Source organism: Armigeres subalbatus, chromosome 2, assembly GCF_024139115.2.
Source record: "Armigeres subalbatus isolate Guangzhou_Male chromosome 2, GZ_Asu_2, whole genome shotgun sequence".
NCBI classification, from domain to species: domain Eukaryota; kingdom Metazoa; phylum Arthropoda; class Insecta; order Diptera; family Culicidae; genus Armigeres; species Armigeres subalbatus.
Window position 1 is genome coordinate 4776566 of NC_085140.1, and position 17049 is coordinate 4793614.

Genomic DNA, 17049 nt, shown 5'->3' on the forward strand with positions numbered 1-17049 from the left:
TAAATAAAATAGCGTGGATATTTAAAATAAAAAAATGATAATCCTGAAAAAAATGATCAAAAGGTTCGGCATTCGAGCTGCAATTAATATTTGTTCTGCGCGACCCACCAACAATCCGCTCGCGACCCCCCTGGGGGTCGGGACCCACAGTTTGGGAAACCATGCTATATATCATTGTAAAACGTGTTTAACTTAACGCAGAAGTAATACATCCATCTCATTATTTATAATAACTGTTTGTTTTATTTTGGTAGTTTTATTACCTATGATATCAGCATCGCTCGGGCTGCAACTACCCATTCATGGATTGATTTTTACATTTATTGCCAAATAGTATATGGAAATAAAATAAGACCCAGTCGAATAAATATGTTCCTATTAAAATAATATGATTATGATTACCCTGTTCAGAGCGAGGTACGCATCAAATCGCTTTTGCCTAACATTTCCCTTAACTCATTGCAGTGAAACGAAACGACACGCAAATGAATGTCGCTGGCATACGGCGAAACATCAAAAATCTTGCACACAACTATTCCGATGCACAGGTAAGCTTACGGTACGGCATTTACCTGAAAAAAATAAATTAATTAAAGGTATCAAAACTCTGCATTCGAAGGTCAAAGTACGGGAGGCGACATCGAACGACCCGTGGGGTCCCTCATCGACTATAATGGCGGAAATTGCTGATCTGACCTACAACGTGGTAGCCTTTTCAGAGATTATGCAAATGATTTGGAAACGAACCAACGACCATGGAAAAAATTGGCGCCACGTGTACAAGGCCCTACTGCTGCTCGAATATCTAATAAAAACAGGTACCGAAAAGGTGGCACAACAATGTAAAGAAAATATTTACGCAATCCAGACGTTGAAAGATTTCCAATACGTCGAGGAGGGTAAGGACCAAGGCATGCACGTGCGGGAGAAAGCCAAACAGCTGGTGTCACTGCTGAAAGATGACGAACGGCTGAAAAATGAACGAGCAAGGGCGTTAAAAGCAAAAGAACGCTTTGCCCGGACAGCCAGCGGATTCGGTTCCGATGGCTCTATCGATGGTCCCACTACCAGAGATGCACGGGTAAGCAAACGTTTAGTGTTTTGAGCCATGTTTGTTCAATTTATATTTTTCTTTACTGCAGCCTCCGAATTGGGGTGAAGGGGAGCCAACGGGTCGACCAGTGTCGGAAATCGAATTTGTCAGGCCTCAGACGGTAGGAGAAGAAGAACTGCAGCTACAGTTGGCGATGGCAATGTCACGTGAAGAGGCTGAACAAGAAGAGCAAAAGCGAAGGAGCGACGATGTACGGTTGCAGCTGGCACTAAGCCAGAGTGAGCAGGACTTCAAGTATGGACTTTTTTTTTAATATTTTATAGGCAATTATAAAGTAGACTTCATTCCCTTTTTTCAGACATGATGCCAAACCAGCAGATAGCGCCCTAGTCGATTTGCTGGACATTTCGTTCGGGGCCGCTAGTATTTCCAGTCCTTCACAGCCGGGACCTTCTACCAGTACTGATCCATGGGGTTTGCCAGTAGCCGGAGGATCGAGGCCACAGGTAATCATTAAATCAATTTAAGACAAAATCATTACCATTGTGTAATTAATACAGAAATTGATATTTAGCCGTTAGAAATTGCGGAAGGGACTCCAATCTCAACTTATACTGAATCAACCATTTTTGAGCTCGACAATTTACTAAATATGCTATGTTGCAGACATCTGATCCATGGTCACGGACGTCATCTCCCCCAGTAGTGGATCCTTGGTTAAACAGTGCTTCGGCCCTTCCTCCACCCACATCAAGGCCGCCGGCAGCAGCGCCTGGTATTGGATTGGAAGCATGGGTTCCAGCGCGGACACATTCGCCCTCGGTAACATCAGGTTCATCGGTGGAAGGGTGGCTTCAGAATGGAACCGGTGCTGGAGCGACAGCCCCTTCAGGAACCAACGGAAATGTGGACCCATGGCTTAAAACGTCTGCTCCCAGTGCGGTAAGTTACAAACTGGCGCATATCATATAAGAACCTGCTCTATAAAAAAAGTTATTTTCTTGTCTGATTAAAGAGCGATGCGTGGCAGGCAAAACGAACCACACCAGTGCCTACGGCTGATCCTTGGCAAGCTCCTAGCTCAAATCTAGTCAAGCAAGATCCTTGGGCGCCAGTAGCGGAAGGCACTTTTGCGGTAAGATTTTTTAACTTCTTCTTATTGGCATTACATCCCCACACTGGGACAGAGCCGCCTCGCAGCTTAGTGTTCATTAAGCACTTCCACAGTTATTAACAGCGAGGTTTCTGAGCCAAGTTACCATTTTTGCATTCGTATATCATGAGGCTAGCACGATGATACTTTTATGCCCAGGGAAGTCGAGACAATTTCCAATCCGAAAATTGCCTAGACCGGCACCGGGAATCGAACCCAGCCACCCTCAGCATGGTCTTGCTTTGTAGCCGTGCGTCTTACCACACGGCTAAGGAGGGCCCCTCCTTTAACTATGCAATTCTAAATATTGATCGGAAATTAAAGGTAATTGTGACCAATATTTATGATAGCGAAATATAATTTTGCTTTCAAGGGTTAAGCTATAATGTGCCATACTCAGCTAACTCATTCAAACCCTTCGCTAGTCAGAATAAAGAGAAAATTAAATGTAGATCTGTTCACTTGTCATGATTACGAGCTATTATAAGTCCCCCCTTAGCCGTGCGGTAAGACGCGCTTCTACAAAGCAAGACCATGCTGAGGGTGACTGGGTTCGATTCCCGGTGCCGGTCTAGGCAATTTTCGGATTGGAAATTGTCTTGACTTCCCTGGGCATAAATGTATCATCGTGCTAGCCTCATGATATACGAATGCAAAAATGGTAACCTGGCTTAGAAACCTCGCAGTTAATAACTGTGGAAGTGCTTAATGAACACTAAGCTGTGAGGCGGCTCTGTCCCAGTGTGGGGATGTAATGCCAATAAGAAGAAGAAGAAGAAGATAATTCCATTCAAGATCAATTTGTAATAAATTTTTTTTTATGCCTTTCATTGCATAAGTAAAAATACTTAAACACTGTACTCGATGAAAATAAAGACACATTGTATTGTTTAGAACTTTTTAATGTGTAGCTAAGAGTTAAAATTGCCTAATGTTCACATTGGCAAATGTCAAGTGGTTATTGAGATGGCATTGAAACGAGAGCAGATCCGCCTAAAAGTGTTGTGCGCCATTGTGGAAAATCCGACGACTCATAGATGAACCTGGGAATCCATCATTCGACGGTGTCACCCACGGATAGTGAAATCGATCAAGGAGATCCAAACGACCCTGCGACGGCCAGCCAGCGGCAAGAAACTAAAACAACTAATCCGGGAAAGCAAGAAAGGTATTGAATCTGTTCAAGCGTCGACCGAATCTTTCGAATCGCGATGTAGCGAAGAAAGCGGCGGTTTGAATCTGGTTTGTCGAAAAAACAATAAAACATGCCGGTCACCACGTCTACAAGATCAATAAAGCATCAAATTGTAACGACAAATAAAAGACGTTCGTCAAAACCTGCGCCAGGAAGCTGTACCGAGAGTGGTTGACGAAACCAAGATGGACGATGAGACTTACATCAAGGCGGACGCAAAGCAATAACCGGGCAGGAGTTTTAAGTTGTCTCATTTCGGCTGGCTCTTTCTAAGGATATGAGGATGATGAAGGTGGACAAATTCACCAAAAAGTTCTTGGTTTGGCAGGCCTTATGTAGGTGTTGCCAGATAAGCCAGCCGTGCTTCTTGACGGGTACCATCAATAGGCAAATCTACAGAGACGAAGGTATCCTTAAACGGCTACTGCTCTTCCTACAACTAACCAACACAAATTTTCCTTTCCGAGACATCTATGAAGGCAGTATGGGTTCCCTGCTTTTTCATTAGAAGCTGTTGAAGTAACATTCCTTCCCTTTCTAATGTGATTGTAAGGACGTGTTCAGGTATACAACTGCAATTTGCAACAATAACAATTTGCGATAATATACATACACACCCAATTCTTTTTTTACACGGGGGATGCGTTCCGTGTAAAAAAAAGTTTTCAGTTCAAAATTCGAAAATCCGTGTAAGAAAAGTTTTATGATTTCTCGACGATGCAAAATGGAGCAACTTTGCTAAAATTTTGTATGGGATTTTTTTTACACAACCGTGTAAAAAAAATCCGTGTAAAAACAGAATCGGATGTAGTAGATTGCTCAGTTGAGCATTGTATAGCCACCCACGACGTGTGCAATAACCTATGCTATGCTAAAGGACTTATAATAACCTGGAACTCTAATATCCAAGTCGGGTGGTTTAATCTCCGGAACTTTGTCCAATTGAAAAGTTTTGTGTTTGAAGGTCAAACTTCGTATTCTTCGTATTCATAAACCTCATGAGAGGTGTCAAAGACAAAGTGTGGGCATTCATTAATGGAGAGGAAATCTAATAAACCTGCCCATAATGTTGAAGTTTTTCCCGAAAATGTTGAAGAAAATCCGACAAAAAATAATTTGCATCGACCATTTTATCGACTACAAAAGAAAATAAAAATGCAAACATTTCAACAAACCCGCTTAACTTAGAAGTAAAATAATTTATTCTAATTTGAATTATTTTAGTTGCCTGCACATCGACCTTCTCCAGTGGGAGCTATTACCTCGCCTGCTTCAGAACTCGATGAGTTTGATATCATCACAAAACGGAGCAATAACAGCAATGCAGTAAACAACAACTTGAATAATAATAGTGGTAAGCAACAATTTAATAAAACTGCCTGTGCACAACATTTAATCAAATTTATTCTAAGGATCGTTACTGGACGACTTAGACCCGCTATCGTCAAGCAACACCTCCAGTTCAGCTAGCAACTCTACTCCATCAGCAACGGCGACAACGAAGAAGACACCTGCCTCGTTCCTTGGTGAAAACTCCTCGCTGGTTAATCTGGACAACCTCATCAAACCAGTAACGACGGCACCAGGTGCGGTGGCGCCAGGTGCGCCGGCTTATAATCCCTTCGGTGACGCAGCTCCAGTGCAGAAAAACCTGTTCCAGCAGAATCAGCCACAGGTTGGTTTGCGAAAACATATTTCCGATTTCCATTCCAATTTTCCGTTCTATTAAATACTTCAGGTTCCGTCCATTAATCAGCTGAAACAATCGCCTTTCCCAGTGACGCTTAATCAGGATCCATGGGCACCAGTTAATCCTACCGCTGCGGCGCAAGTAAGTACTTATTTTTCGACTTCTCTTAAATCGCCCATCAGTTGACATGAAAGCTGAATTCACTAACGTCCTAAATGTCTGTTAAACATATCTGTATTGTATGCCTCTCGTCAAGTTTGGTGAGCATAACTATAGCACTGGAACAGTTCACGATCCTCACACTATTTCTTCGTTTGGATTAACCGACGATACGATCTTTGATCGTGGTTTCGATACTAACAATAATAGTCCTATTCCCGTTTCCGTTGATTACGATAACAACAATCAGCATGGTGGTGGTGCGATCATGCATGATACTCATGATGAAGTTTTCAATCCCAATTTCCTTCCCACTACCTACATTGGCAAGCAGCCCATCAATAACGCCAATGCTCCCCTGGAAACTATTACCAATCCAAGACAACAACCGCCCTCTCATCCGCCTCCTATCTACAACAATCAGTCGGAACTAGGCGAACTCTATGATTTCGGTTTTGGTAACGATATTGCATCCGATTCTGACAATTACAAAACCAACCATGTGAGTAATGCCTCCACCTTCGATCATCTAACGTAGAGTTCTGTTCTAGAACGCGCTAAATCAAGTTAGATATGTCACATGGCATGACAGACACAATCGTTAGGACACAATTATCGCCCGATACATCACTAGCATCAGTCATCAAACTGTTCAACATTATCTCTGTCTGCTCTTTTTCTATTCCATGCTGCCTTAATACTCATCTCCAATGAACGCGTTCCCATATATCGCCTGACAAAATTTCCTTCCGTAACTGTCGATCATTTGTGTTGTGTAAAATGCGATTGGATTGCCCTGCAGCAACCAATGGGAGCTTGGACGCTTAAATAAAACTGGGATCGCTCCGATCTAAAGGGACGGTAGAATAGTGCTATTACAGCTGATGCTACGACTACTACTACTACTACTTTTATATTGCAAGCTCGAAATGATAGCGCTGTTTTTTTACGGGTCTATTAGTCTGGTAATGAACACATTCTGTTGAGTCTCACGCTTACTGTCTTTAACAAATCAGCTTACTGTAACTAATAATCTCTTATTTAAATTGCTATTTTGTATTTACAAAATGATTGATATATGTTTAATTCCTTACTAAAATCATACGTATATTATCGTTTCCGCTTATTTTTAATTGAGCCCATTCATATGTTCGATTGCATGTGCTTGTAATGCAGACACTTTGTACATATCTTGAAATTAAAAAAAAAAAAATTGCGTCATTTTTATCTATTTACTATTCTTACGTTCAACTTAAAAATTTAGTTGTCAGATCTCATAGTTTTAATCATGTAATTCCATATAAACGATTTTCTAATCGTCTAGTTGAGCTTGACCATTATACATACAATGGTACTAATATCATCTTCCAAACTTAGACGTACATGTTCATGATAGAATTGGAGGCAAAAGTCTAGATTTGATAATTCCGTTAGGATCCTGCAGGCATGAAGAATGTTCTATAGAAGTGGATTTGAAAGCGAACGGAGGGCAATATTTGTGATGGCAATCCTTACGAACGACATAGAAGATAATACGAATAGAGACAATTGCCAACGAATTAGACGGAAGGGGTCGTGTGTCCCATCTACAAAAGGGGGCGATCAGCTGGATTGTAACTACCGCGCAATCACATTAGCCGCCTACAAGGTATTCTCCCAAATGTTATGCCGTCGTGAAATTGTGAGGCAGTACCAGGCGGGATTTATGGGCGATCGTTCGACCAGGTGTTTGCCGTACACCAGGTATTGCAGAAATGCCGCGAATACAACGTGCCCACTCATCATCTATTCATCGACTTCAAAGCCGCATATGATACAATCAATCGGATCCGGCTGTTACAGCTAATGCACCAACACGGATTTCCGGATAAACTGATTAGGTTGGTCAAGGCGACGATGAATCAGATGATGTGCGTAGTTCGAGTTTCAGGGGGATTCTCTAGTCTCTTCGAAACGCGTAGAGGGTTACTGCTTTCGTGCCTGCTATTCATCTTCGCTTTAGAGGTAGTAATACAATTACAAGGGATTGACATAAGTGGTATGATTTTTACGAAGCCGGTTCAGCTGTTTGGGTTCGCCGCATTGATATTACGGCACTTTGAGAAGATGGACATGGAAGAAACCTACATCAGACTGAAGAGGGAAGCAAAGAGGATCGGACTAGTCATTAATACGTCGAAGACGAAGTACATGAGTTCCACCATGAGTTTGAATCGGTTGTGACGAAATCGAGGTAGTTGAAGAGTTTGTGTACTTAAGCTTACTGGTGACCTCCGATAACGATACCAGCGGAGAAATTCGGAGACGCATCGTGGCAGGAAATCGAATAGAGTTCGTCGCCGTATCAAACTGACTATCTACAAAACGCTCATTAGACCAGCAGACCTGGACGATGCACGTTGATGATCAACACGCACTTGGAGCTTTCGGAAGGAAAGTGCTGCGTACCATCTATGGTGAGGTGCAGAAGGCGGACAGTGCGTGGAGGAGGCGAAAGAACAACGAGTTGCATCAGCTGTTAGAAGAACTATCCATCGTTCAAACCGCGGAAATTGGACGACTGCGATGGGCCGGGCACATAGTCGAAATGTCGGACAGTAATCTAGTGAAAATGATTCTCGACAACGATCCAAGGCGAGCAAGGTAGATCGATCAGAGGGAAGACAAACAAAACACCGAAGAAATGTAGTAGACCACCAAGTAGAAAACGAAATACGCATTTGTTAGTACAAACAAAGTTGATTATAGAGGAAGTAAATTGAAGAATTATAAAATCGGACACAGTTCCTCCATAACGCTCTAAAATAAATTATCACTATGTGAATCATCTATTGCAATTACGGCTTCCACATACTTCCGGACGCATGGCAGATTATAATAATGTAGCCTGGATCCACTTCCCTTCAGGTACGGCCTTGGTCTTCATAATGCGCCATACTGAATAATTCCTTCGCCCAGAACGGTAATGTTCCTGTAACCAAATTTTAAGTGCGGTTGGAGGTGTGACAGTGAGCCCCATTCGATTAATATACAACGCTAATCTACCCGGCAGACGTTGTCCTGCGAAAATGCGCACTGTGAACTACCCAAGAAAAATTTCCATACGAAACTTTATTTTAGTTTTTTACGGTACAAGGTTTTTTACGATTTACTCAACTTTAGTCGTGACTTTCGTAGGAAGAAATATCAAATCAACCCGTCGTAAACAATAACGAACGTATCTACTGAAGGAACGTACACACTTAAATCATTCCACAGATTTCGGTGAATTTTGCTTCAAATCAACGAAATCTCAACAGCAGAACAGTTCGGTAATTATTTCACAAATTTTTCTGCGATTTTTCCTTTGTTCAACTGTCAAAACCACCGAAAATCTGTAAAATTATTCATCGAACAGTTCTGCGAAATCCACATGCACTCTTTGCCAGGGTTTAACGGCAGTAGGCCAAGGTTCCAATTTGGTTTTAGTGTCAGTCTTGGCTACAGCAGCGCATTCTTGACAGTTTCTGACTAGATCAGTTATGTGTTCGTCGATGTTCGGCCAATATACGAAATTTCGTGCTAACGACCTCATCCGTTCAATACCTGGGTGACCCTTATGTAATTGCCGAAAAACCTTCTGTTGAAGCTTTCTTGGAATAATGACTCGTTCTCCATACATCAGGACCTTTTGCGCTTCACAAAGAGATTCTCGACGAGCGAAATACTGTTACAGACCACGATCCTCCAGCAGTGCCTTGCCGGGCCAGCCCTTCCTGATAAAACTCGTTATACTTTGAAGCGTTTCATCCTTAGCAGTCTCTTCTGCAATTGTTTTATAGGAAACTGGAAGATGCTCAATTGACTGACCTACAATATTGCAGATGACTTCTTCGATCTCAATAGATGCGATGACAAAATCTTCATCTGGTTTGATATGAGAATTGATTAACCGTGACAGGATATCCGCGTGCCCGAAATGATTCGTTGAAATGTACTCGATTTGAAAATCGTACAATAACATAGTGAGCGCCCACCTTTGCAGGCGGTTGGCAGTGTATAGCGGAATTCCTTGTTTCGACCCGAAAATGGCCAACAATGGTTTATGGGTTTATGGTCGGTCTGTAGTGTGAAACGTCTGCCATAAACCATGCGATGAAATTTTGTAACAGCATAAACCAAACCCAATGCCTCCTTTTCGATTTGGCTATACCGACTTTCTGCCGGTGTAAGGCTCCTTGATGCGTGATATACAGCCTTTTCTGACCCATCCGGAAAACGATGAGCTATTCGGGCACCAATGCCAACGTTAGATGCATCCGCTGATACTACGATGTCGAGGCGAGGATTATAGTGTGTCAACATTAGAGGTGATTGTAATATTTCTTTTAATCGATCAAAGGACTGTTGACACTGATCGGACCATCGAAAACAGACTCCTTGTTTCAGTAGTTCGTCCAGTGGTTGACGAAGCTTCCTCATTTCCCGGATGTATTTCCCATAGTAATTAACTGCTCCCAGATACGAACGCAGTGTCGCGATGTCATTGGGTGGAGGCATGTTAACTATAGCTTTCACTTTTTCAGGATCAGGGCGGACGCCCTCCTTGTCCAGCAACTGCCCCAGGTAATTTACCTGACGCATGAAGAAATGACATTTTCCGAATTTTACTGTAAACCCAAAGTCTTGGAGGCGTTCTAAAACTTTGTGTAGGTTCTGCCTATGTTCCTCCTCTGTACGGCCTCCGACAAGGACGTCGTCAAAGTATGGACATGTACAGGTCAGTCCGGCTAGCATTGCATCCATTATTTGCTGGAAAGATCCAGGGGCACTCTAGATACCGGGGGATAAACGGTTGAACTGGTAAAGGCCCTTGTGCGTATTGATGTTGATCAGCTTTCGACTTTCTTCATCTACTTGGACCTGAAGATAGGCATCCGATAAATCGATATGGCTAAACACAGTGCAGTTGGCCATCCGATTGAATATATCTTCCGGGAGAGGCGGTTTAACCCAGTAGAGAAGTCGGCACAAATTCGGACGGTACGATCCGGTTTACGTACAACCACTATTGGCGCTGCCCATTCCGCGTACGTAATTGGAGTGATTATTCCTTTGTCTTGAAGCCGGTTCAACTCGTCTTCCACGACAGCTTCCATGCTATACGACACCGGACGCTTTGGTTTAAACACCGGTCGAGCGTCGTCATGGAGGGTCAAGTGCACCTGCATCTTCGTACATACACTGCCGGAAATAAGTATAAAGACATGCAATAATTTAGCAAAATATAATTCTCTAATCAATATTCGTTCAAAACCTTGTACACAGTAGATTGTTAATGCAGTGTCATTGACGATAAATATTTTGTTTCTTGAGTTGTTTACACATAAAAACCTATATTTGCATTTTTTGAATTTTTGGGTTGGAAATAAGTATAAAGACAAGATAATTTTTTGAAAAAACAAACACTTTATTGACTTTTGTTCGATTAATAAATGTCTTCAATAATGTGTAGCATCGCCTTTTCTCATTATTACTTCTTCCAAACGTCGAGGCATTGACGTCGAGGTAGACCCAACCGGTCGGTGAAAACGTTTGGAAATATTGCTTTCAATTCCGCGACTTTTTTTCTTGCTTGACATCAATCACCTTACAGAAGGACGAAAATGGTACGTCCCACAGCCCAAATTTGTCGAGTAGATCTGAGCCTAGGACGTTGAGAGACAGATTTGAAGAACAGACGTAACAGTCACCTTCTCTTTGATTGCCGCTGATGCCAATGTAGGCGCGGAACATTGCGTCGATGCCTAGTCTGTCGTGTCGCCAGATGCAGTCTGAACCAGGGTTGTAAATTTTCGGCAGCACTGGATGAAGGTGATGTTTTTTTATATCATGTTTTTATTTTCTTCTGAAATCAACCTCACATTCCCGGAGAGGCAAAAAAGTAAACAACAGAACTCACATCACCCACTGCGCCGCGAAGATGAAATCTACCACAGCAAAATGTACACATTCACCCAGCAAATTGAAAAAATTCACCACGCGTTTAAATGGGCCACTCACAGTCATATGGTAAGGAGCGAACTGAGCAGCATGTCAGAGTGACTTGTGAGTGGCTGAATGCGAAATTGAAAGGTCGGTGTTGGAAATGATTTTTCGGCTGCACCCAGTCGCACTCACCACGGCGGCGAAGAAGGCGACTGCAAATTATACTGAGATCCATGTTTTTCACTGCATTGACTGTGAAATATTTCTACCCTGGTCTGAACTTCACAATCTGGTGGTGAAGTTTTTGGCGAACCGATTTTGAACCAGTTCTCCTTCGATATAATTGTGATGTCGGAGCCGGAATCAAGTTGAAGGTCAACAGGAACACCGTTGATGGTTGTCTCGACGTATCGTCTGTTTCGCTCCCGGTTTTAACCACCACAATCTTGTTTGAATGCTTATTACGGTTTACTTGCTTCCCTTTGCCTGGCTTCGGACGTTGCTTGGATGAAAAACTGCTGCAATAGCCCTCCTTATGTCCCGTTCTCCCGCAATCACGACATTTATGATCCTTAAACCCACACTGACTTGAAAAATGCATTCCGCCGCAAGACCAGCACGGTGACTTCGGCGCACTTTCTCTATAACGGATTGCCTTTTCCTTCCTATTAGACTGCGAGTACGTACGGACGGCATTTGTAGCAGCAACGGTTGATGTGGACGGTTTTCCTCCAATGAGTACCGTATCCTGCTTCAAATTGATGAGACTTTTGCATTCTTCGACAATTCGTTCAAGGGTCATGTCGCCCTCGTTCATTCTTGAAAGTAGCCGCATCCTTATATCCGAATCCTTCGGTGACTTGAGTCCACATACAAAGATAAGACATTTAAACTGATCTTCCTGCAATTCTTGGAGCTTGAAATCAACGCACGCCTTGTTGACTTTACACGAGTAGCTGATGAAATCTTCATCTTCGTCCTTCGTTGTTTGAAGGCACTGATATCGTCGATGAAACGTAGACACGGGTGTACCGAAAATCGTCTTCAATTTGGACACGGTTTCTTCAAATGAAAATTCCTTGGACAATTTCGGCAAGATGAATGATGTGTAACGTTCGTGCGCATGTGGACTCAACTTTCTTAATAATAGTCGTCCCTTGCATCATCTGCAAGTTGGGCTGCATCCTTCTCAAATAAATCTGCATACCGTGAGAACCAGGCATCAAACGAACAACCTTTTTCAAGGTCATATGCGAATTCGGTGATATTTGTTGCTAAGGAATCCAATATCAACTCATTCCGATTTGCATTCTGAACGTTTCCTTGGATGGCAGAAACTTGTTGCGTCAGCTGTGTCATCAGCGCTTGCTGATTGCTGAGGATTTTCAATATCGTCTCTTTGAATGGCTGCTCTCCATTGTTGGACTGCGATGATTGTGATGGCGACATGTTCACACGTGGTGCCGCACTACAAGTGTTTATATGCTTCTTTTATTATCGCGACGCAAAAATCAATACTACGCGAATTCCCGCAAACTCGTCGCCACTTTGTTACGATGGACAACACGGAGTTATAGTGACTCGTAACAACTAATAACTTTATTATGCGAACTACATATAACGAAATAAAACAAAACTAACGCGCACACGTTGTGGCTTCTACTCGTGACCTCAGCTCGTGATGAATAGGATGATGACATGGTGACGTTAGACACGAAGTTGTCACAGCTGCTGTTTGACAGCAGTAGAGGCTCAATAGATTTCGCGCTAGGGACGCGCAACAGAATCGCATATCGGGACCGATTTGCGATTTGGGCGTAACTTATTTTGTAAACAAACATTGTTCCGCGGATTCCGGAGAATGAAAACGCTTTTATCCCAAACTAATTTCCTTATCTGGTAGAGGAAACCATAATCTGTCGGATCCATACCTTGATCTTCTCATGAAATGCTTACTTTAGCAGGAATTCACCTTTCAATGTTTGTTTACAAAATAAGATACGCCCAAATCGCAAATCGGTCCCGATATCCGGAAAGTGAACCCCTTTGTATTGAGCTAACAATACCCGAAATCGGATGTAAGACGGGTAAAATACGGTCAAAAACTTTTGCCTTTATTTTTCTAGGGCGAACCCAAACTTTTGGCCGGGAGTGTATATCGGCTCATCTGGTCAATAAAAGAACTTCAAATTACAAGACGTCATAAGTCGAGTTAGAGCTATCTGTGGTGGAATCAAATGAGATAGTATCAACTCGGCTTAAGGCAAGTTCAAATGATATTTTGACGGAAAGTTTGAGGAAGGGAATGATGGCATTGTGACTCTCTAGTCTCTACACTGGCAAAAGGTGGTCTGATTTGCTCATATACCGTTGCATGCGAAAAGGGTTTCTATAGACGAGTAATTATTTTATCCTAACGGAAATTTCATATCATGAAAATGTACGTCAGCTTCATCTAGAAAGATAACATTAATCTCATGAAAAACAAACTTGTACCGTCAAAACATCTAAATTAGTTAACGTTAACCTTAAAATCACTATTCCTAATACGTACACTGAGGATACTGGTCGTAAGAACATCATACGTTTCTCCTATGAAATTTCACCACAAGAAATTGTAATGATTTTCATACGATTCTCTTATGGAATGCATTTCATACGACAATCTTATGAAATATTTTCAGTTTGTTAAAAAAAAAAAGTGTAACCCGGGCTCGAATCATGGACGTCGTGATTAGGAGGCGTGCGTTCACGCCACACGCCCATCAACGCTTCGAGAAACTGTCTCGTTGGATACCCAATAAAGAGTTAAAATTGATCGAAAAAGGATCCTATAATTTTCATAGTTCAATTCGTATGAAACATTCTCATAAGTTTGGTCGTATGAAAATCTTACGGCCAGTATCCTCAGTGTAGAACCATCATAATGCTTGCCACATGAGTTACGAATTCCCATACGGATGATAAAAATTAAAAAAAAATCCGACAATTTATTAAAGTTGCAGCACTAAAAAGAAACTCAATTGTCAGTGCGAACGTGTAAAGACATTGAAAGGAAAATAAAGGAAAATAACATAAAGACTAACAAGATCTTCAAATATTCAATTAAAACATTTTTTTTTTCTATTGCAATTTCTTTCACCGCTTTGTAGCTTCATAATTTTGGTTTGATTCAAGTTTTTCGTTTTCGCTTATGCAATTAAGAATTGTTTAATCACACTAACTGCTTTGAGAATGCATATTCAATCAGGAACCCAAACATAACTTGATCTTCTAATGTATCTCAACAGAACAACATCAACAATAATGCTCCCTGGATGAATCCGCAGTCATCGAATCCATTCCTATCGTAAAAGCAAAACATACACTACAGCGAAACCACAGAAAACAACCAATAGCAATTTTACTAGATCCGAAACAGACAAGTGATGGGGAACAACATAAAAGCGAAGCTTTGTGCAAAAAGAACGACTGAACACAACGACAGAAAGAGAAAACCAGAGGACTTATTACGATACAAGAAGTAAAGCGTATAACAGAAAAGCTAAACTGTACTACATCTCCTCCAAAATCCATGTAAATTAGTTACTCAAACTGTAGATATTGATGTAAATCAAAAGTAAAAAAATCGTCTGAAACCCACTTTTATTTTCGAAATTTTATTTCTCATACTTGAAAACAGCGCTAATGCAAGACAGAAAACCCTTCTATGCCGAACACTCACATAAAACAGTTACAAAATACTAATAGAGTAGACAACGGTGGAAAATCAAAAATGCCTTACTAAATGTTAAAGAAAAACTAGAAAATAACCTAAATGACTGCTAAACAGAAACTACTAAATAGTAAAATCTCTAATCATACTATAGCATGTTTGTAGTAAAACATGAAACAGAGGAGCTAAAACAGAACTACAAAAAAGAAATTTAAAAAACAAAAAACTATTTGTCCATACATGTAGGCGCACTCTGGATGTGGGAAGGGGGTGGTTTTTTATTGCTAATCACACAACTCAATTTTGAACGTTTTTGCTAACAAAAATCAAATAAAAAATAAAGGATACTTCTTTCGTGAATGTGATAATTGTTACCACACATACATATACTTTTTACATGATAGCATGAACATTTTGGGAGAAAACAGTTTTGTGCGTTGTAGTTTTTAATAAAAATTGGTGGTACTATTACTTTTGTGATGTTTTCCTCTTTCAAAATTCGATTGAAGCTACCCAGAATGAGATTTCTGCCGATTGTTTCTGAGATGGTTTCAAATGACACGACAGTTGCAAATCCGTTTGAGATGTGTAAGTTGATGGCAGTAGGGCAGAATTGAACGTAAACCTTTTTTTTGGATGGGCTTCGCTTTTTGTGCCGGAAATGTCTTCTTACAAAGAAATTTATAAATAAATCAATGGAGCTTTAGTTACAAACTAGACACAAACACGTGAAATTAATTAAAACATGAATGCTACAAATACTGGTTATCTTAAAAAGTATTGTATAGAGAGATCATATTTTGTTTAATTCTGCAGTGGAAGTGTAAGCTATTTCCCTAATATTTATTTAAAAAAGCTTAGTTTTTATTGATTATGCAAAGTATATAAAAACTTTTTGGAAACAAATCATGATAGGTTTATTCATTAAAAAGCATAAACAGCTGTGTAAATCTAGAACTGAATTGGGAATAATCAACTTACATTGATTAGTAAATAAAGCTAATATTCCTTGAACTTTGGGCAATCTACACAGGTGCTTAGGCTGTTAAGTGAATAATCCCATAATTTTAAAAAGAGCTTATTCCTGCTACTACTAATTTTCGTTTATGTATTTTGACAGAAGAAAATACATCTATTGTAGAAATGGAATAATTGTGACTACAGATATTACAATATTGTAAACTTGAAAAAACAACAGATGCAATAGTTTTTTGTTCGATAACATCTTATTATTGGTTCTTGTTTCTCTACTTATGAGCATTAAATAGGTCTGAAATACTGTTACAAAACTGAACAATGGAAGATTATGTATTTGGTTTCTAACAATTCACAACAATAAGCAAATCTTAAGCAAGAGGAACAATTCGCAAATTTTATTCAATGATGTCAACACTCTGGCAGGAGAAGGTAAATTTAAAAAAAATGTATAGAATTCGAAGATTATTTAGAACGGAAGAAAGAAATTATATATATTTTATAAAATAAATTGAATTGATTTCAATACTTGTCCATCGACTTTGTGGTACGCATTAGGTATGACATTTATCCGAAATTTCCCTGATTGAAAATGCAGGTCACAGTGCCATCGCGATGCGAAACTATATGCAAACTAGCTCGATAGCATCCGATGCGGGCACCCAACATGTGAGATACGAGACAAGGTTGAGAGCAGTCGTTTGAAATTAGTGAGCATTATTGGAACGTTATCAGGCTATGCAATGTGCTCAATGTTTGGCGTTTTATGTTGTTAAGTAGTAAATTATTGAGTAATGTGTTAATCAGTTATTTGCTTTTCGTAAAAAAAAGGTTTGTCCACTCTAATCTAATCTGGTCTTATTATTTTCTATTGTAAATTAGGTATACACCCAGTTCTTTTTTTACACGGGTGGCTTCTAGTCAATTACGACCTTTAGCGTTAATGAAACTATGAGTTAACCCCATGGCAAAATTCACAAAAAATCAAAGAATAAATAAAAATAAATATTTAGATCAAGGTGTCTCCAGTTAACTTTATAGCTTATTCCGACTACTCCATTTATTATCATGTCAAATTTTAGAAAAAAAAATTAGTGTATGGGGATTGGCATCAAGGTACTTTTTATCATGATATTTATCA

At 40.5% G+C, this 17049-nt stretch overlaps 1 protein-coding gene across 8 annotated transcripts in view; it reads left to right on the forward strand.

Annotated features, from left to right (window-relative positions):
- The window catches only part of LOC134217538 (epsin-1), a 57386-nt gene extending 40938 nt beyond the window's left edge, over positions 1 to 16448 (forward strand). For 5 of the 8 annotated variants that reach the window (XM_062696301.1, XM_062696303.1, XM_062696302.1 and 2 more), the window contains 11 exons: positions 466 to 548; positions 620 to 1081; positions 1143 to 1348; positions 1413 to 1560; positions 1721 to 1996; positions 2070 to 2189; positions 4627 to 4756; positions 4815 to 5077; positions 5141 to 5233; positions 5349 to 5753; positions 14509 to 16448. In XM_062696301.1, the coding sequence (XP_062552285.1) occupies positions 466 to 548; positions 620 to 1081; positions 1143 to 1348; positions 1413 to 1560; positions 1721 to 1996; positions 2070 to 2189; positions 4627 to 4756; positions 4815 to 5077; positions 5141 to 5233; positions 5349 to 5753; positions 14509 to 14571 (2249 nt within the window). In that variant the 3' untranslated portion in view covers positions 14572 to 16448. Of the gene's footprint in view, positions 1 to 465; positions 549 to 619; positions 1082 to 1142; positions 1349 to 1412; positions 1561 to 1720; positions 1997 to 2069; positions 2190 to 4626; positions 4757 to 4814; positions 5078 to 5140; positions 5234 to 5348; positions 5754 to 6053; positions 6217 to 14508 lie in introns of all 8 variants that reach the window. The other 3 variants (XR_009981083.1, XM_062696306.1, XM_062696307.1) reach the window with 3 other exon arrangements.
- Positions 16449 to 17049: the final 601 nt, after the last annotated feature.